The following is a 25,416-nucleotide window of genomic DNA, read 5'->3' on the forward strand; positions in this document are numbered from 1 at the left end:
AGTCACAGCTGGAGACTCGTCTGTCATGGGATTCTACTACATGACACCTGCATGCTAGTCACACACCACACAGCTGAGTCACAGCTGGAGACTCGTCTGTGATGGGATTCTACTACACGACACCTGCATGCTAGTTACATACACACAGCTGAGTCACAGCTGGAGACTCGTCTGTGATGGGATTCTACTACACGACACCTGTATGCTAGTCACATACCACACAGCTGAGTCACAGCTGGAGACTCGTCTGTGATGAGATTCTACTACATGACACCTGCATGCTCGTTACACACCACACAGCTGAGTCACAGCTGGAGACTCGTCTGTGATGGGACTCTACTACACGACACCTGTATGCTAGTCACATACCACACAGCTGAGTCACAGCTGGAGACTTGTCTGTCATGGGATTCTACTACATGACACGTGCATGCTCGTTATACACCACACAGCTGAGTCACAGCTGGAGACTCATCTGTCATGGGATTTTACTACACGACACCTGCATGCTAGTTACACACCACACAGCTGAGTCACAGCCAGAGCCAGCCAGCAAACATTTATTGAGTAGATGTATTTCTCAAGAATACCTCTAAGACGGCGATGCCAACACGGTAGTTATTTCTCTAGAATAAAATAACATACACCAATGTGTATCTCCTAAACAGCAGAAAAGGCCACCTTAGGAACATTTTCTAAAAGAAACAAGTAGCCTCCATCTATCGCATGGTATTTCCTCTCCTACTGAAAAAAGAGAGGAAGGAAGGAATTAAAGGTGTTACAAGAAATACTTCAGTCATGTACTCCCACCCACAGGGAGTCACTAGTCACCTACTTGAGGATGCTGCCACTTTTCCCACAAGGCCCCCAAGAAGAACTGAAGGCCTCCAGGACTGCGGCCATGGCCTACAGCTTCTAAGTGAGTTCAGAGATAGTGCTTGAGAGAGCACGACCATGCTTCTCCCTAAAACACCACACTGAGGTCGGCGTAGTGTTGGGGATTACACCCACGTGCACTCCACGTGACCCAGGAATCCAGAGTCTCTCTGATAGGGTTTGGAAGGAAGAGGTTCAGGGACAAGCTTCTGAGGTGACTCAAGAGTTCTCATGGGTGTGTGACGTGTCATGGGATCGCCGTATCGTGGCTCTTGCCAGCAGATGGGGACAAGCATGGGGGCCAAGTTCCTTCTGGCTGTGAAACTACACTTTCTCACACCTTCCCCTCAGTGAGTAGGGGATGAAGCTAGGCCAATTCTGGATCAGCTTTAGCCCTTCCCAAACTATGAACTATACTGCTATTTTGACTCCTTTCCCATAGAACTGGAGTATCAGTGCCTGTGGAAACCTTTCCTCTGGGCCAACAATGGCAGAGTGCCTTTCCAGGTTGACTGGCCACATTCCCTGACGACTAAGGAGACTGTTCTAGTGGGGAAGGTGTGTGTGCGATTATGTGTGTGGATGTGGGTTCATGTGAGCATACAGACAGGAATGATTCTTGAGTGCTCATTTCTGTTGTAATGCTATGCCATCCAAATTCTCGCAATAGTGCACACATAGGAGGGTGTGACTCACCTTGAATCTGCCATGCCCTTCACTGTTGGAGAATTGTGTCTAACTGACAGAATGATTAAAGACGGAGAGTTTAGAAGTTGTTTCTGGAAAATTTTCCAGAAATCTTGACAAGGGTCGCCAAATGATATTTGCTAAAGACAATAAACAAGAAATGATGCCAAAGCTCCAATTTAAATGGTGTATGACAACCACCATTAAGCATCAGAATCATGCTGTATCAAATACTCTAGCTATTAGTATACTGATTACACTGAGCTGCCAAGCTTTGAAGAGAAACAACATGCTTGATCATTAAGCCACTCTGTTCTTAACTTGAGCTATAGTAATAACTGAATCTGTGAATAGTATAATCTTTGTAAACTTCCTATTTCATTTTTTTTTTTTTTTTTTTTTTTTACTTAACAGCTGTGACTCTCTTATTTTTTTAATGTATTTATTTTTGTTGTGCTGGTGAGCTGAAGTTAAGTGATATGCAGCAAGACTGGAGAAGAGAAATATTTCACTAACACACCATCAAAATCAGTCACAAAGGATTTTACAACTTGCAAAATAATAATCTCTTATGTGTACAAAAACTGTTATAATGGAGAAAATAATCTCATAGCATCCTCCGATGTTTTATATATTGAACAAAAGTATATTTTTAAAATAAGATTTTATTTCTTCTTATTATTTGGTCAAATAGAAAATGATTTTAGTATTTCTTTGTAACATGTAGATGAAACACCACATTGCTTGTATTTTTGCACTCTAGATTAGAAATTCGAGGTCAGACCTTTAAAAGTGATATTATTCCTTCTTTTTGTCATTAAAAGCTAAGTTAAATGTAAAGCTTACATTTTTAATGCTACAGAAAAATCTTTTATCATCAAAAGGGCCAACTGGAAATACAACTTTCTTAAGAAAAAGAATATAACACAGGGATGCCTGGGTGGCTCAGTGGATTAAAGCCTCTGCCTTCGGCTAAGGTCATGATCCCAGGGTCCTGGGATCGAGTCCCACATCAGGCTCTCTGCTCGGTGGGGAGCCTGCTTTCTCCTCTCTCTGTCTGCCTCTCTGTCTCCTTGTGATTTCTGTCTGTAAAATAAATAAATAAATCTTTAAAAAAAAAAAAGAATATAACACATATTTTAGGAAATTAAACAAGGACATTTTAGCAAGGTATCTTAAACTAAAATGGCATATTCATCACCTTAGTCTGATTGGAGATGGAAATATCGAAGGCATTCTCCACTATCCTGAACTGCCTAAGTCCTGATTATAACTGGCTCTTTATCATTCAAATGCTTAAACTTTTATCCAACTCAGATTCAAAGACTTTTAAAGAAGAACCTGAAATAATTTCTATAGTAAGATGCATTTAATTTACAATGAAATTAAGTTGATATTTTTCTCTTTTAACTGGTATTTTTTGCACTATAAAAAAAATCACAGAATATCTTAAAAAGAAACAAGATTTTGTGCTTGATATTATAATTTGATTTTCCATGTGAGTCCCCAAGTAGATCCAGACACTGTTTCCAGACCTAAAGCAGATGCTTTAAACAATACCTACAATGATGCTCTGAGCTCAGAGCTGTTAAGTGAAACCAGAGATGGAATTCTAGACAGAGTTGTGACCAAAGCCATGCACCTCTAGCTATAAGCAACACAGACTCAACATTACACTGCTGCCAACTCTGGGATTCTTCTGGAGAAGAATGGCAGAAAGCAGCAGCAACAAATTTCTTTTCCATGCCCCAAACCCTAAATGTTAAAATGTTATAAGATCATCTCGGACTTTTAGCAAGTCATGTAAGCTCTCTAAAAATTGAGTTCCTCAACTCATCCTGGGTTAAAACTGAAGTTGACCACAGAGGGAACATTCCCTCCACAAATGAAGGAAAATGTGAGAAACTCGGTTTATTTTGTAAAATCTCTTTCTCATAAATGTACAGCTTCCCAGGGTGCCTGGGTGGTACATCAGTTGAGCGCCCAGCTCTTGGTTTGGGCTCAGGTCATGATCTTGATCTCATGGTGGTGAGATCAAGCCCCATGTTCTGTTCTGTGCTGGGTGCAGTCTGCTTGGGATACTCTCTTCCTCTCCCTCTGACCCTCCTGGTCATGCTCTCTCTCTCTCTCTCAAATAAATAAATGAACCTTTAAAAAAGTACCACTTCCCTTTACTTTGAAAGATGAGCCTGAATGATGGAATGACGGTAGAAAAAATCATACAGATTGAAGTCCACAATGAACTTGAAACCTGCATGATTCAGCAATTTATAACCAGCTGCTCATCAAAGCTGCCCTAGACCCTTATTGGGCAGAGATGTGATTTGAGGTAATTATGGGGGAAATGATGGAATGTCTGTGATATCCTTAAAAATACTAAAAGGAAACAAGTTATGGGAGACAGAATGGGATGAGATTAGAAAAACAGGTTTGATCATTGGTGATGGGTTTATGGGGTTCATACACTACTCTGTTTTCATGTATAGATAAGAAAAATTCCATGATACAATTAAATATATGTTTATACACACATACATACCAAATGGTGGGGGATCATACTTACAGTTTTTATACAAGGTTTTGCTCTGAGAGATTCTGACTCAATGGGTTCAGGGAGTGGCCCAGTCATGTTTTATAAAAAATACTTCTACCAATGACTCTATAGCAAACTTTGGATAAGACAGCATTAATCTGGGCTTACACCTCATTTTATAGAGGAAAGAAAGGCCCAGAGAGATAAAATGATTTGTCATTAATGTCTCACTGATGGCAGAGCTAGAACCAGATCCTCAAGCCACACGACTTCTGGTAGATGATGTGGTGTGTATGCATGGGTACACGGGCTTGTGTGTGTGTTTGTATGCGTAATAGCAATCCCAACTGCAAGTTGAAGGCTATCACAAAATGGTTATTTTTTTGTTGTTTTCACCAAGTGTTTCCTCCTGCTGCAATTGATGCATCTTTAGTACTCAAGAAAGTCACATTTGTATCAAGCAATTAATACACTGTAGTCATTAAAAGCATTTGCCTTATTAAGTAGATTATATCCCTTTCAACCTGGTTCAAACTATGAATTTATCTCGTCAAGCAAGTCTCAAAAGCATGAATCCTGATTATGTGTAGTTAGGAATAACAGCCTGCAGAATGCTTTAAAAAATATTACCTTGGTGAATTTTCATGATCTACAATCTCTTGTCTTCAATGCCTGGCAATCTGGCTTCTTCCATCAATAGTTACTGACAATGCTTTGGAGAAAGTCAGAAGTGACCTTTCAAATGCAAAATTCACTGGACCTCTGTCCAATGTTTACCTTCCTCAACCTCTCTCTGGCATGGGGTACTACTAACCAAACTCATTTACCTCCCTGGTCTCCCACCCTGGGCTTCTAAAGACGCTATACTCTTCCACTTTCTCTGACTTATTATGTCTTGCCTCTTTTACCAGCTCCTCTCCCATGGCCCACCACTAAAATATTGGTGTCTGTGGCTTCATGGACAATCTCTATGCTAAGTACCAAAAGCACACCTCCAGCTCTGGCTGCCTTCTGAGCTTCAGGCCCACGTAGCCAAAGTATCACGCCGGCAAGTCAATTACAAATGTCCAAAACTGACTTTCTCATCAAAGCCTGTTCCTTTTCCTTAACACTTTCAAGGATAAAAATCACCCAAGGTAAAATCAGTGAGTCATTCTAGATTTCTCCCCATTCTACATTCTTCATATCCACATTTGAAGATCCACATCTGGTGGGTCCTCGTGGCTCGCATTTAACACTGCCTTCCGGTGCCATTGCTGGGTGTTGGCAGGGCCCTGGACTGTTTCAAGCTATCTATTGAACACATGTTAGTAATGGCAGAATACATGTTCACTCTATTACTCCACACTAGCCCAGGACTGGGGTATACACCCTTTTCAGAGTTTTTCTGTCCCCCATAAGGAAATAGAGGCTAAGAGTAAAGAGACCAGATTTAAGGTCCTCCAGATTTGGTTTCAAATTCCAGCTCCCCACTTCTTATCCAGATAACCTTCAATAAGTTATTTAAGATTGCTGATCCTCACTTTCCTCATCTCTAAAGAATGAGACAATAATACCGTATACTTCAATTAAACTGCTGTAAATATTAAATGAGATGATGTTTGCAAAATGCTTAGCACCATGCCTGACCTCAGGACAATTATCACCCCTTGGGAATATGGCAATATTCATGGATTTGTAGCTTTTCTTTAACATACTAGGAATATCTTCCAATGTCAATATATACATTTATATTTCTGTGATATTTTTTTTCTTTTTTTTTTTTTAATTTTTTATATACATATATTTTACTACACAGACATGCTATAAAATATGTAGCTGATCGTATCCTTTTGGGACTATTTCTAATTCTGGCCGGAATAAAGAATATGGCAATGAACTTAAGCATAACTCTTTGCACATTGTATTATTCCCTTTGAAGGGATTTTTGAATACAACGAGGAGCATGGTTTTCAGGCCTTGGCCAGATGCTAACTGCTCTCCGGAGGGATCCTACCAATTTATGCACTCCCATCAGCAATGAAATTAGCTGGCATCTCCCATGTAACCTCCTATTTTTCACTGCTCCAAACTTTCCTTCATCTGATAGCGCAGCAATTTTTAAATTTTAAAATGCAAATATAAAAATTTTAAATTTTAAAATGCACCTGGATGGCTCAGTCGGTTAAGCACCTGCCTTCGGCTCATGTCATGATCCCAAGGTCAGGGGATTGAGTCCGGCATCAGGCACCTTGCTCAGGAGAAGCCTGTTTCTCCCTCTGCCTGCTGCTCCCCCTGCTTGTGGGCTTGCGCTCTCTCTCTCTCTGACAAATAAATAAATAAAACCCTTAAAAATGCAAGAAATAATCCTGTAGCTCCTAGGGTCAAGACTTGCCTCAGCATAGAAGCCTGCCCTCCCCTAGAGACCCACTCTGGCCTTCCTTCTGCCCCTGTCACTCCATGCACCTCAATGGCCCCTATGACCTCATTTTCCCACCAAACACCCTCAAACATCCCTACTTTCTTTTCTAACACAAATCTCACACTCAACACACCCTAACTGAAAACCGTGATCTTCTCCATTGAAGGAGCAACTCTGTCCTTCCAATTTCTTGAGCCAAAAACCTTGGAGCCACTTTTTACTTCTTTCTCTTACAACTTGTATCATTTCCACTTGAAGGAATTCCAATGGCTCTAACTTCAAAAGACACAGAACCTGAACACGTCGCCTCCACTGCTAATATCCTGGTCTCACTTGGTTTAAGACATTAAGAATATCCTGGTCCCTCCTCTTTTATGGTCTCCCCATCTATGCTGGCTCTCCTAGAGTCTATTCTCAACCCAGTAGTCTAAGGGAGCATTTTAAAACATAGATTTTCAAACCCTTGCTCAAATCTTGCAATGGTCCCACTTCGCTCAGGATCAATTCAAATTCCTAAAAGATGGCCTACAAACACTACATCCCTATGTAATTCATTGGTCCATGGTCCCTGTGATTTCATCTCATACTCCCGCCTCCCTTGCCAGCTCCACTCGGGTCACAGAGCACTCCTTGCTGGTCCTCAAATACCCTGAGCAAGCTTCTGCAAGCTTCAAAGGCTTTGGACAGACTACTCCTTCTGTGCTTCCTGAGAAAAACATCTAACACAGCTCTCTATCCCTCCTTCATGTCTTCATACAAATGATACCTAGACTACCCAACTGAATATTTCAAGGGGCTCCTTCTCTCAATCTTCTTTGTTTGTGCTATCTTTATTATTTTAGAGCACTTACCACATACTAACATACTAGGTAATTTACTCATCAATTCTTAGTTACAGAATTTAAGCTGCACAAGAACAGCAGTATTCATCTATTTAGTTTAATAACACCTTTCAGGTGCCTAGAGCAGTGCCTGGCACATGATAGTCATACACTAAATAGCTGTTTAGCAAATGAATAAAATATCCCAGGAAGTCTTGTGCTCCATAATTTCATGCTACATATTCAAAGGATTTGGGGGGCAGCAGGAGTAAGGAAACACAAACTACCAAGACAGAATGGGATTGGGCAGCTAATCAACAAAGTAGATGGCCCATGTTCCATCCAATAACATCATTGTTTTTCTATAATCGCTTTCTGTGCATTGTTATTCTCCCTAACAAAATGACAGTACCTTGAACAAAATTATGGCAAGTGACTAAAATTTTTCAACCAAAATGACAGGTCTAATGAACCACCATCATAGGTCATGATTACCTAGGGGCTACCATTCTGTCAGGAGGCCTCCTCAGCCAATGAGACTTCTCTATTCAATTTGCTGCTTACATAATACCTACACATTCTTCACACCTCAGTTCTGCTTCCCAGGGAAGCCTCTCTCATGCCCACTCCCTATTTTGTAGTCCAGGGTACCCCAGGCTACAGGATTTACTCCCTGAGTAATACTTAATACATGAGTAAATCCAGGTTTAAATTCCAGGCCTTAAAATGGCAATGTGGCCTCTAACTAGTACAGAAATAATTCTCAGACCAAGTCTCATCTAATTAACTCAAAGTGCAAACTAATGAAATCCAAGTTAACACTAATTCTCTGTAGATAACAAAATCATGTCAAACGTCTCATATCCAAAATACAATTTTTTTAATTATTCTGTCTATGGTTTCATTATTTAAAAGTACAGCAGCATAAATGTTTCCTCAGATAGATAATGTACCTCAGAGAATCATGTTATAAAAGACAGGGCTATAAAGTCACCTAAGTTAATATGAATAAGCAGAGCTACAAAGCAAGATGACAAATATGTATAATGGTTTTAGAAGAAATAAACTGTTCTAAGTTAAACAAAAATGGTACACCAAAAATCCTTTCTAACCCATGACAATACCAAGCCCTTTCTCAAAAAAATATAACACAATTGAAAATTCCCCTTTATTAAACTTTATGTTCTTAAAGGTACTTAAAATGAACCAAAAATATTCATGCCAAAAATACATTATTTTGTAATGGTGAGAATCATAATATAGAATATGTATATATATAAGAAACATATCTATCCACATTTAAAGAATATGTATTTATAGTTATAGATATATAGACATACTTATATTAATATTCTATATTTATAGAATGTATATATTTTAAAGTTATAAATTATTATATATATATTTTTTGTACAATTACTAGTTTTCTAAGTAGGCCAAAGCCAAAAAAAACCCAAAAAACAAAAAACAAAAACCACAAGCTGATAACTGCACTTCCATATTATTCCACAAGATGTCAGCATGTAACCGGATAACCTCAATGGTGGTGTGGCTAGAGGGGGTTGTCTCCACCATAAACCGAACAATAGAAAACCTTTCATTTCAGGATCTTAAGTTAGAGCTTTGGTAAATGTGTTCCATATATGTGTTTTCACACATATTTTATTATTTTAAACCTATTCCTTATATTCCTACAGCAGGTTGTAAATGGTGGTATGTAGGTATTTCCTTTTAAAACATCTTAATTTTCTTCATTCCAACATAAATCTCACCAAATTCTTCACATGATCCGATGAGGAACCGTTTCCATACTTACTGAAACCCACAAAGGATGCTAGGCATAACCAACCACTGACCTATATGCTGATCTGAGTTTGTTATTTTTCCCCATTTTACAGATGAGAAAATGGAAGAAAAAAGATCAGTGGTTCACACAGGGACTCTTTACTGCGTAGAGATTACACATTCGGTGGGCACCTGGAGTCTCCACAGAGTCCTTTGTGTGTGTGGGGGGGGGAGGGTGTGTGTTGAGACACTCTGGTCTTGTTATTTTCCTTTATTCCCCACTAACAGCTCTTATGCTGAGTCACCAACACCTGAGCAACTGTTACTACTGATTGTTCATAGGAGCACAGTTACCCTTGTAGAGGCCTTTAACTTAGAATTAGCAAAGGGCCCAGTAAGTGTGTAGAAAGTTCTACTACAGAAACATACGAAACTCTTTCTCGTGCACATGATCGTAAAAACAATACTGAAATCTGCATAAATACATATCTTCAAGTTTTCTTACATCGCTTGTATTCTTATCTTGCTTTTCATATTTCTCTCGGTCATAAGCCATTTTCTTCAGCAATTTCTTCATGGCTTTTTTGTCTTTTCTATGATTTTCACTGTTTTGCTTCCTCACTTGGTTGACAATAAACTTGGGAATCTACGGAGAAATAAAATTAAGTTTGGGGAGAAAAGAGAAGTGGTTCCATTATGAACTACGGAAATAATTATCTATGTTTTAAATGTGGAGAAAAGGTTTTGTCCGTATCATAAGACTAGGCTATTTTACATTCACTATTCATTAAATATGCAAAAAAATGCATCATATTATTCATTCACTATGAGTACAGAGCATGTACACGAAGTAATTTACCTCCCACTGTGTAAGTGAGGTTCAAAAAGAGGCTTGGTAAAGTTCAAGGATGTAGTGGCCACTTTCTATTCTTTATATGCCAAGATAAGAGACTGCCTGAGGTTTCGGGCATTAGGGTCACCACCTTGTCTGCTGGTCCCTTTAGCAGCCACCTGCCAACAACCCAGCTTTTAGCTAACTTGCAGTCCCTTCTACAAACCAGCTAGCCTCACCTCAAAAGGGAAAGAAAAACTCACCAATAAAAGCCAACGGGGTTCTAGCAATAATCTAGGAAAAATTGATCCTCAGAAATTACATTAGCAAAAATAAAATATTTTAGGAGTTAGCAAATTGAAACAATGAAATAATACTGTTATTTTAAAAACTGAGATTTAGGGTGCCTGGGTGGTTCAGTGGGTTAAGCCAGGTCATGATCTCAGGGTCCTGGGATCGAGTCCCACATCGGGCTCTCTGCTCAGCAGGGAGCCTGCTTCCCTCTCTCTCTCTCTCTGTCTGCCTCTCCATCTACTTGTGATTTCTCTCTGTCAAATAAATAAATAAAATCTTAAAAAAAAAAAAACTGAGATTGGGGTGCCTGGGACGCTCAGTGGGTTAAGCCTCTGCCTTCGGCTCAGGTCATGATCCCAGGGGCCTGGGATCGAGTCCCGCATCGGGCTCTCTGCTCAGCAGGGAGCCTGCTTCTCCTCATCTCTCTCTCTGTCTGTCTCTCTGCCTATTTGTGATCTCTCTCTCTGTCAAATAAATAAATAAAATATTAAAAAAAAAAACAAAAAAACAAAAAAAAACCCTGAGATTTAATAAGTGGACATTATTTTAATTCCAATGTCGTTAACTTACAGTGTTATATTTATTTCCCGTGCATGGACATCCTTTTTTTTTTTTTTAATGATACTTGCAATCACCTCTATTGGCTTGCTTTTTTAGAAAATCTAAACCTAAAATGACTTTAGAAACTAGATATCACCACTCATTAACAGAACTTAAAAATATATACTTACTGTCCACAGGACTTGTTGACACTTAATCAATAAGTGCATGATATTAGCTGTCCCAGCTGCCATGACGAATTCTCGCTGCTCGTTGGACTTCAAACCCAGTGTGTGACACATGAAGAGATTCGGGGCCATGACCATGGCTACATTCATGGTTGTCATCTTATTTTTCTCTCTATTGTCTATTACTCTTTGGAGAAATTCAAGCAGGGCCTGAAACAGAAAGGACTCTTCTAGATTTGTGTTTTCGTGAAGATAAGAGATGGAAACACTGCCGTGTATGGGATTTTTTACTCAGTTAAAAACAAGTAAGTTGTGCATAATAACCACAGTCGGCTCGCTAAGTTCTGTGGGCCTCAGCATCAAAGCTTCTCTATTTGGTTAGCACTCTGAGGTGGTGTTTTGTTCTGTGAAGGGTTATGGCACAGGGGAATGAGGCAGACAGGACACCCACCTGACCCAGGCAGTGGGGAGAGGAATGGAGTAGCATCAAACACAGGGCCTACGAGAGCCATGGAGCACTGAAAAGCAGTTTCAGATATCCTACAAATATTCACTTGCTTCAGGAAGTGCTTCACTTTTGTCTTCAGGGGTTAAAAAAATCCCCTTAGAAAGGCTCATTTAACCTCAGTTTCATTTGCTGTAAGGTACTCAATAGCTAGCTGACAAGAAATCTAGAAAGAATGGAGACTGTCATGTGGAGGGATGAGGGGGTGAACAGAGACCAAGGAAGAGTTTTTTGAAAACTGAATGTGTACATAAAAAGGAACTTTTCGCCAGAACAGGCTGTTTTATGCTCATTTTGACACCACCCACCTCCCACCTCTATTGCCAACACTCCTGGGTCCTCTGAGCCTGCCCTCCGTAATAGCCACAGGCAACTTAGATCACTATCCTCCTGACAGGACCTAGGGCTTTAAGTTCTTCTTTTGCCTTCTTCCTTGAATTAATTTTGGTCTAGACCAGTAACAACAACAATATAAGTATTCGATGTTCTCTAGCGGTGAGGCCTGGTTTTAAGCATATCATAGACATCATCTCACTTAATCCTAACTGGAGAGAGAAGCTATAATTATCTCCCTTTTACAGATGAGGAAACAAGGTGTAAGAGAATTTAAGTAATATACCAGAGATCATAGAGCTGGCAAATGGTGGAGAAGGTCCCTCTGGCTTTTGCTTCTGAATTTTTTTTAATTTTTTATTTCTTTTCAGCGTAACAGTATTCATTGTTTTTGCACCACACCCAGTGCTCCATGCAATCCGTGCCCTCTCTAATACCCACCACCTGGTTCCCCCAACCTCCCACCCCCTGCTCCTTCAAACCTTGCTTTTCAGAGTCCATAGTCTCTCATGGTTCACCTCCCCTTCCCATTTCCCTCAACTCCTAACTACACAAAGAATCGGGGTTCCTGGGTGGCTCAGTGGGTTAAGCCTCTGTCTTCAACTCAGGCCATGATCTCAGGGTCCTGGGATCGAGTCCCGCATCAGGGTCTCTGCTAATGAGGGAGTCTGCTTCCCCCTCTCTCTCTGCTTGCCTCTCTGCCTACTTGTGATCTCTGTCAAATAAATAAGTAAAATCTTAAAAAAAAAAAAAACTACAAAAAGAATCATGTTTTCATATTTAGCTTAAAAATCCCAATCAGAAAGAGGCCAAATAAATGATATCGAAGTGGAAAAAGAAAGAAACAAAAAGAAGCTGTTCATCTCTCCCAAGATTTGGCGGGGTGGGGGTGGAAATTCCTATGTTAACAGGCGGATCTTAAATCAAGTTTAGCTGCTATATAGACTTCAAAAATTTGAAACAAACTAAAGGCACTCAGTATCTAACCATAAGATTTATGTATCTAATATCTGGTACAGCTCTCAGAAAGCTACACTGTAATCCAAGCATAAGGTTATATAGTAACAATACCTTCTCAAATGAGGACAAAAGATTAATTGGTGAGGGTTGGGGGAAAAAATTTAATTTTGTTCCAGAGACTAGAATAATTAGTCAGGGAGCAGTGTATCTCTTTCTTTACAAAGCATAAATTTTAGAGATTAGGTAATAAACCACCTTAATCGTGGTGCACATATGCAGTAAGATTATTTAAACCATTACCATCAGAATATTCAAATGTGTGTATTTCTGTGTATGTAGATTATGAAATTTAAAAAATGTTAACCTGGCCCTTACTGAAAGCACTTCATCTTCAGATAGATTTTCTCTTTACCTGAAATAGAAGAACTGACCTTTTTCAAAAAATATCCAGGCACGTGGGTAGCTCAGTCAGTTAAGCGTCCAACTGCTGACTTCAGCTCAAGGTCATAATATTGAGCCCCCACATTGGGCTCCACAAGGGGGCATGGAGCCTAGTTTATGATTCTCTCTCTCCCTCTCAAAAAAAAAAAAAAAAAAAAGTATCACTAGTCTCTATTACATAAGTCTCACTGGATCTATTCCCTGAAAAACAGTCTGATTCCCAACACAGTCATTTATTAGCTAGGAGAGATCTTAGGGTAAACTTCTGACAACTCTGTCCTTTAAATTCTTCCTACTCATAAAACAGGAATACTAATCTTCCAGCCTGCCAGGACTGCCTATCTTCCTAAAAATATAAATAAATAAATAAACAAATACCAATAGTTATATTAACGCAGATCTGCTGATACTGGTCTTCGTTGTTCCTCCAAGTAAAAAGTATCCAAATATACAATAATACAAGGTCAAAAAGATCCCCCCCCCCAAGCAGTTTGTCTAGACATCTGTCTCTTTAGGCTTAAAGTAGGACATGGTGCCTCCTAACCCTTCAGTGTGCCGTAGTTACAGTCTACAAAGTTTATACACCTGATCCCGTTCCTCCAAACAGCAAATGCAAGAGTGGCATTAGGCTCGTAAAAAACTGGAGAAGTTTGCATTAAGCTTCCTGAAATTATCTTGTGACAGAGTTTTCCTTCACTTTGAACTAAATGTAAGTGGTTTATTTTCTTGTACATATGGCATTTCTGTTTCAATGTTTCTGTTCTTAGAGTCCTAGTTTGAAACATCCATCAAGGCCAGCTAATTAAGCTCTTAAATAAAGCTTAATTATTAAATTTTTTTTGCATGTTCCAATATTTTATTCTAAATGAGTATTTCCTTCTTGATGCATACAATTATACTCCTAGGAACCTTATATGAAAAAATTAAAGCTATTCTAAAATTTTAAAAAGTATCTCTTTCAACAGAATTTTCAAAAGAGTGTGCCGGGGACTCTGAAGGCAAATTCCAAAACTGAGTCGTAGACCAGCCTTGCCCCAATAGAAACCATGTTGGAATAAGTGTTTCCTCTCACACATATTTGAACTCATTGGAATGCAGACATGTTTTAAGTAAATCATGTGTCTTTCAATGCCTGCCTTATACTGGTCAGTCACAGAGCCATCACAGACAGGTACCTCTATGTGAATAAGAAAAAGATGGATTAAATTTCTCTTTCAGGGCTCTGTGTCAGGGCAGAGTTGACAAGAAGACTAGAAATCAGTCCCCACGCTGTCCTATTTCAGCCACAATCTACCCTTACACAGCCAACTCTGGTCACACAATGTTCAAATGTAACCCTTTCTGGTGCTGGCCTCTCTCTTCAAAACACCTCCAACTAATGCACAGCCTTCTCAGCATGTAACAATCGGTGAAGCAAAAGAACTTTTTTTCCCCTGACTTAGTAAAGGGAATAACTCTTTGGAAGTTCTCCTGTAGAAATGCAGGGATTTTACTCCAGTAATCCTCATAAACTCTTTCATCCAGAAAAGTTCAGTATTAACATTCAATTCCTTGGGCCGAAAGAACTATCACCCAGTTTCAGTTCAAAGAGTCTTAATGAGGTACAGGAAAAACTTCCAAGATTTAACAACTGGCTTTGTTTTCTCGACATGAAATTTCTTGGCATGATTTTTCATTTTAAATAGAAAGAAATATAGAGGGTAGAGGGGCAAGGGTTCTGCCCCTGGCTATATAAAAACAATTTTTTGAGGCAATGACAAAACTTAAGGTAACTACTCTTTCTAAATTATATTTTAGAAGTTTCCTTTTTCTTTCATAAGTTTATAACTAAACCTTTACAACTACTCTGTAAACTTTTGATGTTAAGAAAATAAATCAATATGGAACAATCCACTGATTATTATAAAAGCCTCCAATAATGCTTATAATAAATGGTATTAAATCATATAGACCAAATCACTTTGAAATGCTGATATAAATCAAAAACTCAGGGCAGCCATTAGAGAAAGTACTAGAACTTCTTTGAGTCAGTCTATCTTTTGGCTAACCAAACATTTCAAAAATCATCATAATTACTTATTTCAAACTCTACTGCTTAGCACTACAAATGTAACATCTTTAGGCAACAGTAGGTTTTATTAGATGAGCCTTACAACTTTCTTTTTTAAACATCCATTTCTAACTTACATGTTCATTAAATTAAATTTGGAAAACATAGAAAAATAAAAAGGAGAAACCAAAAGCACCCAAATTTCCATCAAAAAAAAAAAAATAAATAAAAATGAACCTCCCTCATTGGTTTCGGTAGAGGCATTCCAGCAAAAATTAAACACCTGATAATACTATTAACATGACTAGTCTAGTACATACACTAGTGAAGAGTTAAAAACTTCCACCATTTATCTTTAAAAGTCAGCCTTTCCTTTAGACACTTAACTAGGAACACTTCCATGAAAACATCACCTTGTTTTACCACAAATAATGAGAAATTACTCCTCTGAGTTCTGAGGGATATTTAACGTAAATGAATCTGCTGACCTTAAGTGTGTCTCTGTTTGCATCAGGCAGGAGGATGACAAGAAGGTTCAAAGCCTGTAGTTGTTGCTTCCTGGTTGGAAGATCTGCAGACAGATTAAATAAATCGGAACTCTTTTCTTTACCATTTTTTTTTACTTCCTTTTTTCATTTTGTAAGAAAAAAGTTATTTGGCATAAACATCCCTGTGAAATTTAAGACACAACAACTGAGCAGCGAGCATTCTTGAGAGCGTGTTTAAGAGAGATCAGGAGAAGCAGCTGCTGCGTTAGAGCTTCCTCTCAGAATGCTCACTTCCAACTGTGATCATATGACGAGCGGCCTTATGTTTGCAGACACACAACAGTGCTTTGGAAATAATTTTAACTTCTGCGTGATAATTATTCCCCAATGAAGAGACACAGAAAGTTAGCCCTTCCACGGTATGGTGTGAGGGTGCCTCTGTAACAGTGAAGGTTGTTTCTTCATCAGTGAGTGGACAAATCACATGCTAAGAGTCCACTGATTCCAATAGGAAGAAGTAAAATGGAGCCTGGAACACAGTAAGTGGTAGATAAATATCTATGGGATGAATTAGAAAACCAACCAGTGATGACTGAGTCAAAGAGGTACACGATGATCATTGATAGTTATCACTTTTAGTAACCATCGACATGGAAGTAATACTCATGGATATTTGGAATCGTTCTGGTACCTTGTTCCTAAGGAGTGGATTTGTCCTTGAATCCATATCCAAAGAATGTATGCAAAAGAGCATAACTTAACCATTACAAATATTTTAAACACAAGATGATTTTAGTCATGTCTCCCCAAGAAATTCTGAAGAAATGATATGAGAAGACACATGAGAATCATCTTGATATTACATGCTTTAGATAAACAATGGAGTATTACTCAGAATATGCTGGAAATAATGGAATATTACTAAGTCATAAAAATAGAAATCTTGTCATTTGTGACAACACGAATGGGTCTTGAGAGCATTATACTAAGTAAAACAAGACAAAGACAAATATATGATTTCACTTATATGTGGGATTATAGAAAAACAACAACAAAAAAATCAGCTTATAGATACAGGACAATTAGTGGAAGCTAGGGTTGGGAGGGGTGTGGGCAAAACAGGTGAAGGGCATCAAAAGGTACAAATTTCCAGTTATAAAATAGTGAAGTCATGGGGACATAAGGTACAGCATGGCGACTACAGTTGACAATATATTGCATATTTGAAAGTTGCTAAGAGAGTAGATCTTAAAAATTCTCATCACAAGAGAAAAAAATTCTGTAAATATACATTGTGATGGATGTTAACCAGACTTACGGTGATGATCACTTCACAACCATTATGTTGTACAGAATGTTGTAGGTCAATTATATCTCAATAAAAAAAATTTGGAAGGACCCAGAAGAGTTCTGGTGGACACTGTAGCTCACCATAATCATCAACAGTGGTACCTTTTCCCTCTCAAGGTGTCCCAGTTGGGAAGTTAAAGATATAGTCATTAGAATGTAGCGATGGCATTTTTCCTTTTTTGATGGTCTCTGGGACTAAAAGGAATAATTACACCAGTATGCAAACCTTATAAGATCTCTGTGTTCACTGGAAAAGAATCAAGAACTATTTGATACATTAATTTGGAGCTTGCACAATACCACAAAATGGCAAGGTAGAAGAAGTCTGTACCCCTCCTCCAAGGAGGCAGCCAAATAATTTGTTCCACGTTTCTGCATGACAATTTCAGAACTTCATTTTTTGGGAAATAATCACAGACTCTGCTCATCTCCTTGTGCGTTTATGATAACTGTTAATCCACAGCTTCTCCAGTAAGTGTTGCTTTTAACACTTGGCAAGAAAAATGTATCAGATCTTACGTGACTCATTCTATTAGACAAGAAATGCGAAGTTCCAGGTTTTAACAAGAAAATATATGCAGGGCTCAATGGGCATGCAATTAATCTGTCCCTGAGGAGAACATCCTGTCATCTGTTTATTCAGAGATGTATATTTGTAAAGGAAAAGGACAACAATGTATGGCATTTGAGCTGCCGTTGACAGAGAGTCAATATGTCTCTCCGAATGTATCCAGTTATACTTTCTGTGAGGCAAAGTGTCATTAAAACAATTAACATGGATGGCACCAGCACAACGGCTGCCTCAAAGAGAGACGGCACTTACTCTGGACGGCCTGAAAGGCTTTGAGATATTCTACACTGAGCAGCGGTTGGGGCAGCTCCCGGATGAAGAGCTTCAGCAGGCTGGCGGCATCATGCTGTTTGACACTTTCCCAATTAAAAGTCCCTTCATAAAACTTTGCTTCCAGTTCTTGGCAAAGATTCTGAAAGGCAGAAGAAAAAAAAAAAAAAAAGGCAAGAAAGAAAAGCTACCAGTAAGTGCATTTTTTTTTTTCCCTGCTGAGAGTGTGATACACTTCCCACTTTCCAAGAGATTCTACTCTGTAGAAAAGAATCCAAAAGTACTAAAGGCCAACACTTCTCTGTCACTCAGAAAAATACTACTCAGCCAAGTACACTTTTTCCGTGACAAAAGATAGCCAAGGCCACAGAATTCAAAAACTGCATACATTTTCCTGCATCTGCAACAGACCTTAAGCGGTCAAGGTTTAATCAGGAAAAGATTAGTTAAAATCATCATTCTGTGTGGGAGCTTTACTTCAGATGCTGTAAGTTTTCCTTTGATTTTAAAAATCATCTTTTAAGGGTGCCTCGGTAGCTCAGTGGGTTAAAGCCTCTGCCTTCAGCTCAGGTCATGATCTCAGGGTCCTAGGATCAAGCCCCGCATTAGGCTCTCTGCTCAGCGGGGAGCCTGCTTCCCCCCTCTCCCTTTCTGCCTGCCTTTCTGCCTATCTGTGATCTCTGTCTGTCAAATAAATAAATAAAATCTTTTTAAAAAATAAATAAATAAATTATGTTTTTAAAAGTCTGTTTTAAATTATTTAGAAGTACATGACATAACAAAATACATAATCAATCTCTGGGCCTAACGTAGGGGGCTACCTCTTGGTTAGTCACCTCTGGGAAATGGAAAACCAAATTCTAAAGCAAATGAGGCCTGAAAATACATCAGTACCTGTCTTGGGTGCCTGAGCCGTACGTGGCACAGCCATCCGGCCACCAGCTGCAGAGAACAGTGGGAGTCCCCGCAGAATCAGAAATACCTAGTTTGTCTACCTCAAGGACTCTACAAGATCTGCCAGACAAATTATTAGTAATCAATTTAGTTTCATAATTACTATTTTCCAGGGACCTTTTCACTGTGGCTTAAACCCTATTAGGTGAGAAATCCTTTCACGTTTCTGTCACTCCCTTATGTTGAACTCTTCTCCCAAAGACGGTTCTTTGTTTTTCTTGGGAGATGAATTTATTACACTTTCTCTTCCCTACACAACTCCATCCCTCTCCTCCAGTTATTTCTGTAATGGGTGAAATACATAAAGAGGGGGGTAGGGGAAAGAGAGGTGAAGGGAGAGAGGAAGGAAAGAAAGGAGAGAGGAGAGGAAGGGAAGGAGGAGGAGGAATGGGAAGAGGGAGAAAGAGGAAACAGGAAAGGGAGAGGGAAGAAGGGAGGGGGAAAGGAAGCGGGGGAGGGGAAAAAGGAAAGAGACGGGGGAGGAGAGAAAAGAGTACAAAAAATTTGGTGGGGCAGAGGAGAAAGACAACCAAAAATTTTGCATATTATCTTTAAATTATGTATAATGGATCAGCTGCTGCATAATTTGGGATGTGACAACAGGCCAGGTTGAAGAGTTGAGCCAATGGAATCCACTTAATTGACCTTCTTAGAAATTACATTTAGCTGAACTCAAGCTTCTGCCAGCTATCCAGTCAAAAGTGTAAAATATGCTTTCTTTTTTTTCTTTCTCTTTTTTTTTTTAAGATTTTGTTTATTTATTTGACAGACAGAGATCACAAGTAGGCAGAGAGGCAGGCAGAGAGAGAGGGAAGCAGGCTCCTGGCCAAGCAGGGAGCCCGATGTAGGGCTTGATCCCAGGATTCTGGGATCATAACCTGAGCTGAAGGCAGAGGCTTTAACCCACTTTAATCCAGGCGCCCCTAAAATATGCTTTCTGTTTACCACTGTGTACTCAAGTAAACGTGTTTATGACTCTTAGGTGTTGGCCCTTACAGTCTGCTAATCAGTGCTGTGACCAGTGGACTCAGAAGGGGTATTATTGTCCATGTGGGTACTATGAAGTCACGTGACCAGCTTCTGAGGGATTCATTCTCAAATGCGCCTCTCTACAGGACTTACCTCAGAATCCCACATGACACCTGTGTTTGACTGTTGGTAAAATCGCCCTAAATGTTAAGAAGTGGAGTGAGACAATGGCAGCTTATCAAACTCATGCGGGCCCCAAAAGGGTTTCAGGGACCTCTGTGTACTGAACACCGAACCCAGGGGACACAAGCTGAATGAACTGTGTGAGCAGTCACTCCATGCAGTGAGAGCCTAGTAGGCGGGAACTAGCATTCCACAACGAGGAAACTCATCAAAATAAGCAGGTGCTGTAAATTGTGCAAGGTCTCGATAGTAATTCCAATCCTGGCAGCCCCATGGCCACAGTCACAAGCCCGGAGCGTGTGCACCCACCAACAGTCTGTTCTCTCATCCAGCTCTAAAAATGTCATACAGAATAGGTCTTAAGGAAATGAACAGAAAAAATCTCTTTGCCCTGTCCTATTTTCAAGTGGATTTGCAAATTCAAGAAAACAATAGGTTGGACAAAGGCAATCATTTGCGCCACCTCAGTTGAGTTTAGAGAGTCAGAAGCTGAATTTAGAGGCTTCAGAGGCTGTTAATGGCAGCTAACCAAAGCCTTCTCCTAGATACATTCTCCAGATAGAGCTACAGTTCCAAGCGTGAGGCCCCTGTAAAATGCAAATCCCCCGGGACACTTATGTATTATGCATCCTCTGAAGGGTAATTCTACCTTTGCTGTGCATTTACTGGATGCTTTATTCCCTAGAGCAGGAGCTGGGCGCCAGGGAAAAAGGAGGAAGATACCAGCATTACCAGCATCCCAAGACAGCGGGAACAAAATGCCAGCTTGCCAGAAAAGGTGGCAGCAGGAGAGAGAACGGGAAGTCTGGGCATCGCCTTGCCTCTTTCACAAGCCAGACTCGGGCTACCCTGCAGTGGGTGTGACAGGAACTGTGAAAGTCAGGAAAAGAATTGAGGCAAAGTCTCATTTCCTCAGTTCCCACAGACTGGTATATGGAGACGAAAGTCACATCCTCCTCTTCTGCTCACCTGGTAGAGTTTCTCATCCACATTTTTTTTTTAATTCAATTGCTATTAATCACACTGACTAAATCTACCACCAGTCCCCTATTAATATTTTTACTCATTGTGTTCTCTTTTCACCAGAAGGATGGAACTACTCTTGGCTTTGGCTTGTTGACTTTTGTTCCTGTTTTACCTCTGCACAGCAGAGAGATTAAAATCATTTGCTTCTACACCATAATAGTATTATAGCTAATACAGTGATTTTGAAGAAAAATGAAAACTTACAACCATCAGCAAAGATTCCAAAAAAAACTAAATGTAAACTGAAGGTTCAGACGTTTTATCTTTATATTGTACCTACTTGACTAACAGTGGGGGAAGAAGGGGGTGGGGAGGAGAAGTTAGCTTTTAAAATGAGAAAGCGTAATTGAACAAAGGGTGACATGAGTAGAACCAAGAGATTACCTTGATTCTACCAGCGGCTCCAGGTATTCTCAAGAGGCCTTCAGTTTCCAAACCTCCCTCTTCAATTCGGGAAATCAGCTGTGTATAAACAGAAGAACATTCTGATTTGAGGATTCCTAACAGGTACAATTCCAAATTGAACATCTGCTTCACATAGAGATAAATGATGACAATGATGGGTAAGCGGGCTTTCATGAAGTTTTGAATGCTACTGCACTAGCACTAGCCTTTCAACCAGAAAGTCTCAAAACTTTACTTCTAATTGAGAAGAAGTGGGGTCTTATTCTCCTTTGTTACAGAAGTGTAATCATTTCACACAACAGCTGCTGTACTCCAGACAAATGGAGACTGAAGTTGTTCACTGCTTAAAAGCAACTAAGATCATCCGTGTCTTCTGGCTTTTCCAGAAACAGACATTCTGCAATCAAATAAATCTTGTGAAATTCCATTATTTGCACATTTACATCTCATTTTTAGTTTGTTTAAAAGACTTGTTTATGGTACGAAGGAGGGGGAAAAAAAACTGTTTGTAAATATTCATTTTTAAGCTTTACAGTTTTTAGTGGTAAACCAAGACAAAAAATAGTTCTTGTTGAGGGCTTCTGAATCATTTCTGATGCCCAATGAATATACACAGATCTATCTCTAGAACTCCACTAAAATACCAAAGATTTTTTTTTTTTAAATAATGCAGAAACCCACAAAAATAGGCAAATGAAGAAATTACAATGACATACTATCGGAAGCTAGGAAGATGATAAAAAAAAAAAGTGGTTAGTTTCTTGGCCGAGTGATCTTCCAATTGAAATATGTATTCCCTGGGAAATGCACACAGGCTTTATAGGGGGTACTCTGCTATTTTAAGGAAATCAATTTCTTTGTGCTCAGGCTAAATATAAGGCAATTACTAGCATTGCATAGGTTTTCCTTCCTACCACCCATCCCCATTCACCACAGCCTTCTACTTTATAAAAGACAGACCTACTCTTCACTCATCCCCAAACTTACTATAATCTCTCTGCACACCCTAAGACATAAAATCTTCCAGAGTGCCAACAGATGTAAAATTTTATTTTATTTTTTTTCAGGGAAACCTCCTTTAATGATTTACCAAGGCTCTATAAACTACATAAAGCTGTTTCTTTCATGCTTATAAAAGTGTCTATTAGGAGCAAAGCAAGGTATCATAAAATGAGGTCTTTTGACCTTTGTCTAGATGTTCTGAAATCAGATATATTGTAGCGTGGAGACACTGGAAGCGAGGCAATTTTTCTTTAATGACCTCATCTCTCCTATCCCCGGATTAAGGCCAAAGAATGCACGGATCTTCAGGGAGTCAGGTAAGACTACGTGAAGAGTAGTTTCAAAATTCTCCTGAGGATTTATTATTAGATAAAGTAAGAACCATCTCTGACCAGTCAAAGCAGTGCATGATTTTTAAAAATTCAACTGGAATGTTTTCCAAGACTACATTTTTCAAGGTACACTAGATAATGAACCCACAGCTAAAAACCTTACAAAAGTTATTTTAGATTAGATGGGCATTACTCAATAAAGGATTTAAGACTAAACTTAACAAATAATGCCATGCAAAATTTATTCAATGTCTGAGCAATTTTCATTTTTATTTCATCTTATAAAATGTTTAAAACATTCCATTAGCAAAAAATAAAATTCTTTGCTGGCTACTAGAGCAAATTAGTTTTTCACAATAGTACATGCCTTTCATTTTCATCAAATACACAGGATAAATGGAGATTTCTAAACAACTGAATAAGAGTAAGATCTGAGTCTTTATATTCAAGTTCTTTTTATTCCTCTCAAATGTGGAATACTAGCATCCAATAGAGAAATGTATATATAATGCCTGAAAGAATGTCATGTGGTTTTTCATATTTCTCACTTAAAAATAATATTTTTGGCCACCACATTATATTTCATTATTAAAATATAAATAAGAAATACTTTATAGCTCTTTTATTTTCAAGACTTAAAAATGGAAAATAACTATATAGTTCTATATATTTTAATCATGCTCCTTTTTAGTAATTTATCTTACATGACACATTGCATAATGTATCAGTAATGTTCACAACATCTCCTAAGAAGGATTATATGCTTATATGAATTTATGAACTGAAAATGAAGTCAGAAGTTTTTGACACAAAGTATCTTTGATTTGGCTGATTAGTCTGACAGTGAGAATAGAATTTGCTAATTTGTTAGAAATTTTCTATAGATAGAAATTTAAAGTACTTTATTTTCCTGACGTTTTCTAAGAATATGATTTGAACAATGTGCCTCTGAGCAAAAACAAAACAAACAAGAAAACAACACATATAATTCACAGATCTGAGATAAGCTTTGTTAAAACACTTTTTTGGGTATAATTCTTAATAAATGAGTATAATCCTCTAAAAACTGGTGATAAACCTTTTTGCAAATGAGCGATTTCCAGTTCTTTGTTTTGTACAAAACTGAGAAATACCTAATTGAGGTGACAGTTGCTCATCAAAAAAGTATTTTTCAATGCTAGATCACTGTCATTTTTTTGCTTATCATTCAGAGGGGATGCATACAGATGAGTGTTATCTGATAGTAAACTCTTTACACCCTCTCTTATTTTTTGTGTGAAAAAGAGTCTTTAAGGCTGTTACCAAACAACTTCACACTAGTTGGAAGCCCAAGTCTTCTGAATATTGAAGAGACCAAAAAGGTAAAATAACTACACAAACAAAACAATTTCAAGAGAAAATGACATGGGACTGCGTGCAGCCCTCAGCCTGACCAAGAGACATCTCTGAATTTTTGTGGAGACCAAAACGTACTCTTCACTGATGTGATGGTGAATTTGATAAAGTCAAGCATGACACATCATTGGTTTTTGATCAAAAGCCAGTCTAGATGTGGCTGTGAAGGTATTTTTTTTTTTTAGATGTAATTAACATTTAAATCAGTACATTTTGAGTAAAGCAAATTACTCTACATGACGTGGGCGGTTTCATCCAGTGGGTTGGCGGCCTTAGCAGCAAAGACTGAGGTTTCCCAAAAAAAGTGGCAATTCTGCTTCAAGACTGCAACACGGAAAACCCACAGGAGTTTCCAACCTACAGATTTTGGACTCAATACTGCAGTATCAGCTCTTGCCCAAGTTTCCAGCCTCTGGACTGCTCTATTTCAGACTTGCCAGCCCCCACAATCACATAAGCCAATTCTTTAGAATGAATCTCTTTCTATGAACATGTGTGAGCGTGTGTGCACAAGCACATGCGCGTACACACGCACACACACACACATCCTTCTTACTGATTCTGTTTCTTTGGAGAATCCTTACCCACTTGGAAAAGATGCTGATGAGATCCTTGTCTTGCACAGTCATCTGTGGTAGTGTATATTTTACTTAATTTACTTAATTTAAGTAAATTACGTTTCCATTTTACTTAATTTACTTAAATTAATATGAATATCTGACCCACATTTGTCAGCACTTCCCTCCTCACAGGCACGGCTGGCAACTATCCGTACAGACACAAGTTCTATAGGCAGTGGCCGGCAGAAGCTGGTGAGAAGAACAAACTCAGCAGAATGAAGCTTATCAGGAGAAACAGTGAGATACATGTTTGGAAGCGATGGTGATCATGAGAAATAATGGGGCCTGAGATTAATAGGTAAGAGAGCTGAGCGTGGGTTTGGAATAGTGGAAGAATCAGTCCCAAGGAACTTGGGCTTTGTATTGAATGAGTTGGTTAAGCCAGTTGATGGGAAAGTTCCCACTGCCACTCTTCCTATCCCCAGAGCTTCCAGAAAGTGTGACATGCTGGGGTTGCTACAAAAAAATCTATAACTCGGGTAGTCCATGACTGATCTGCCTACCTTCCTCACTGCGCATTCCTGGCTTTCGTCATGTGTAATCTGGGTTTCTCAACAAGGATGGCTCAGAGATTAGACTGAAATTTTTATATTGCCACAGATAAA

At 38.9% G+C, this 25,416-nt stretch overlaps 1 protein-coding gene across 7 annotated transcripts in view; it reads right to left on the bottom strand.

Annotated features, from left to right (window-relative positions):
- ARHGAP18 (Rho GTPase activating protein 18) overlaps window positions 1-25,416 on the bottom strand; it is a 196,981-nt gene that overhangs the window by 10,733 nt on the left and 160,832 nt on the right. For 6 of the 7 annotated variants that reach the window (XM_059400700.1, XM_059400705.1, XM_059400702.1 and 3 more), the window contains exons 8-12: window positions 21,442-21,519; window positions 17,908-18,067; window positions 15,735-15,817; window positions 10,961-11,167; window positions 9,609-9,749 (exon numbers count right to left, since the gene is read on the bottom strand). In XM_059400700.1, coding sequence (XP_059256683.1) covers window positions 9,609-9,749; window positions 10,961-11,167; window positions 15,735-15,817; window positions 17,908-18,067; window positions 21,442-21,519 — 669 coding nt within the window. Of the gene's footprint in view, window positions 1-825; window positions 2,650-9,608; window positions 9,750-10,960; window positions 11,168-15,734; window positions 15,818-17,907; window positions 18,068-21,441; window positions 21,520-25,416 lie in introns of those variants that run through there. The other variant, XM_059400703.1, reaches the window with a different exon arrangement.

Source organism: Mustela nigripes, chromosome 5, assembly GCF_022355385.1.
Source record: "Mustela nigripes isolate SB6536 chromosome 5, MUSNIG.SB6536, whole genome shotgun sequence".
Taxonomy (NCBI): Eukaryota; Metazoa; Chordata; class Mammalia; order Carnivora; family Mustelidae; genus Mustela; species Mustela nigripes.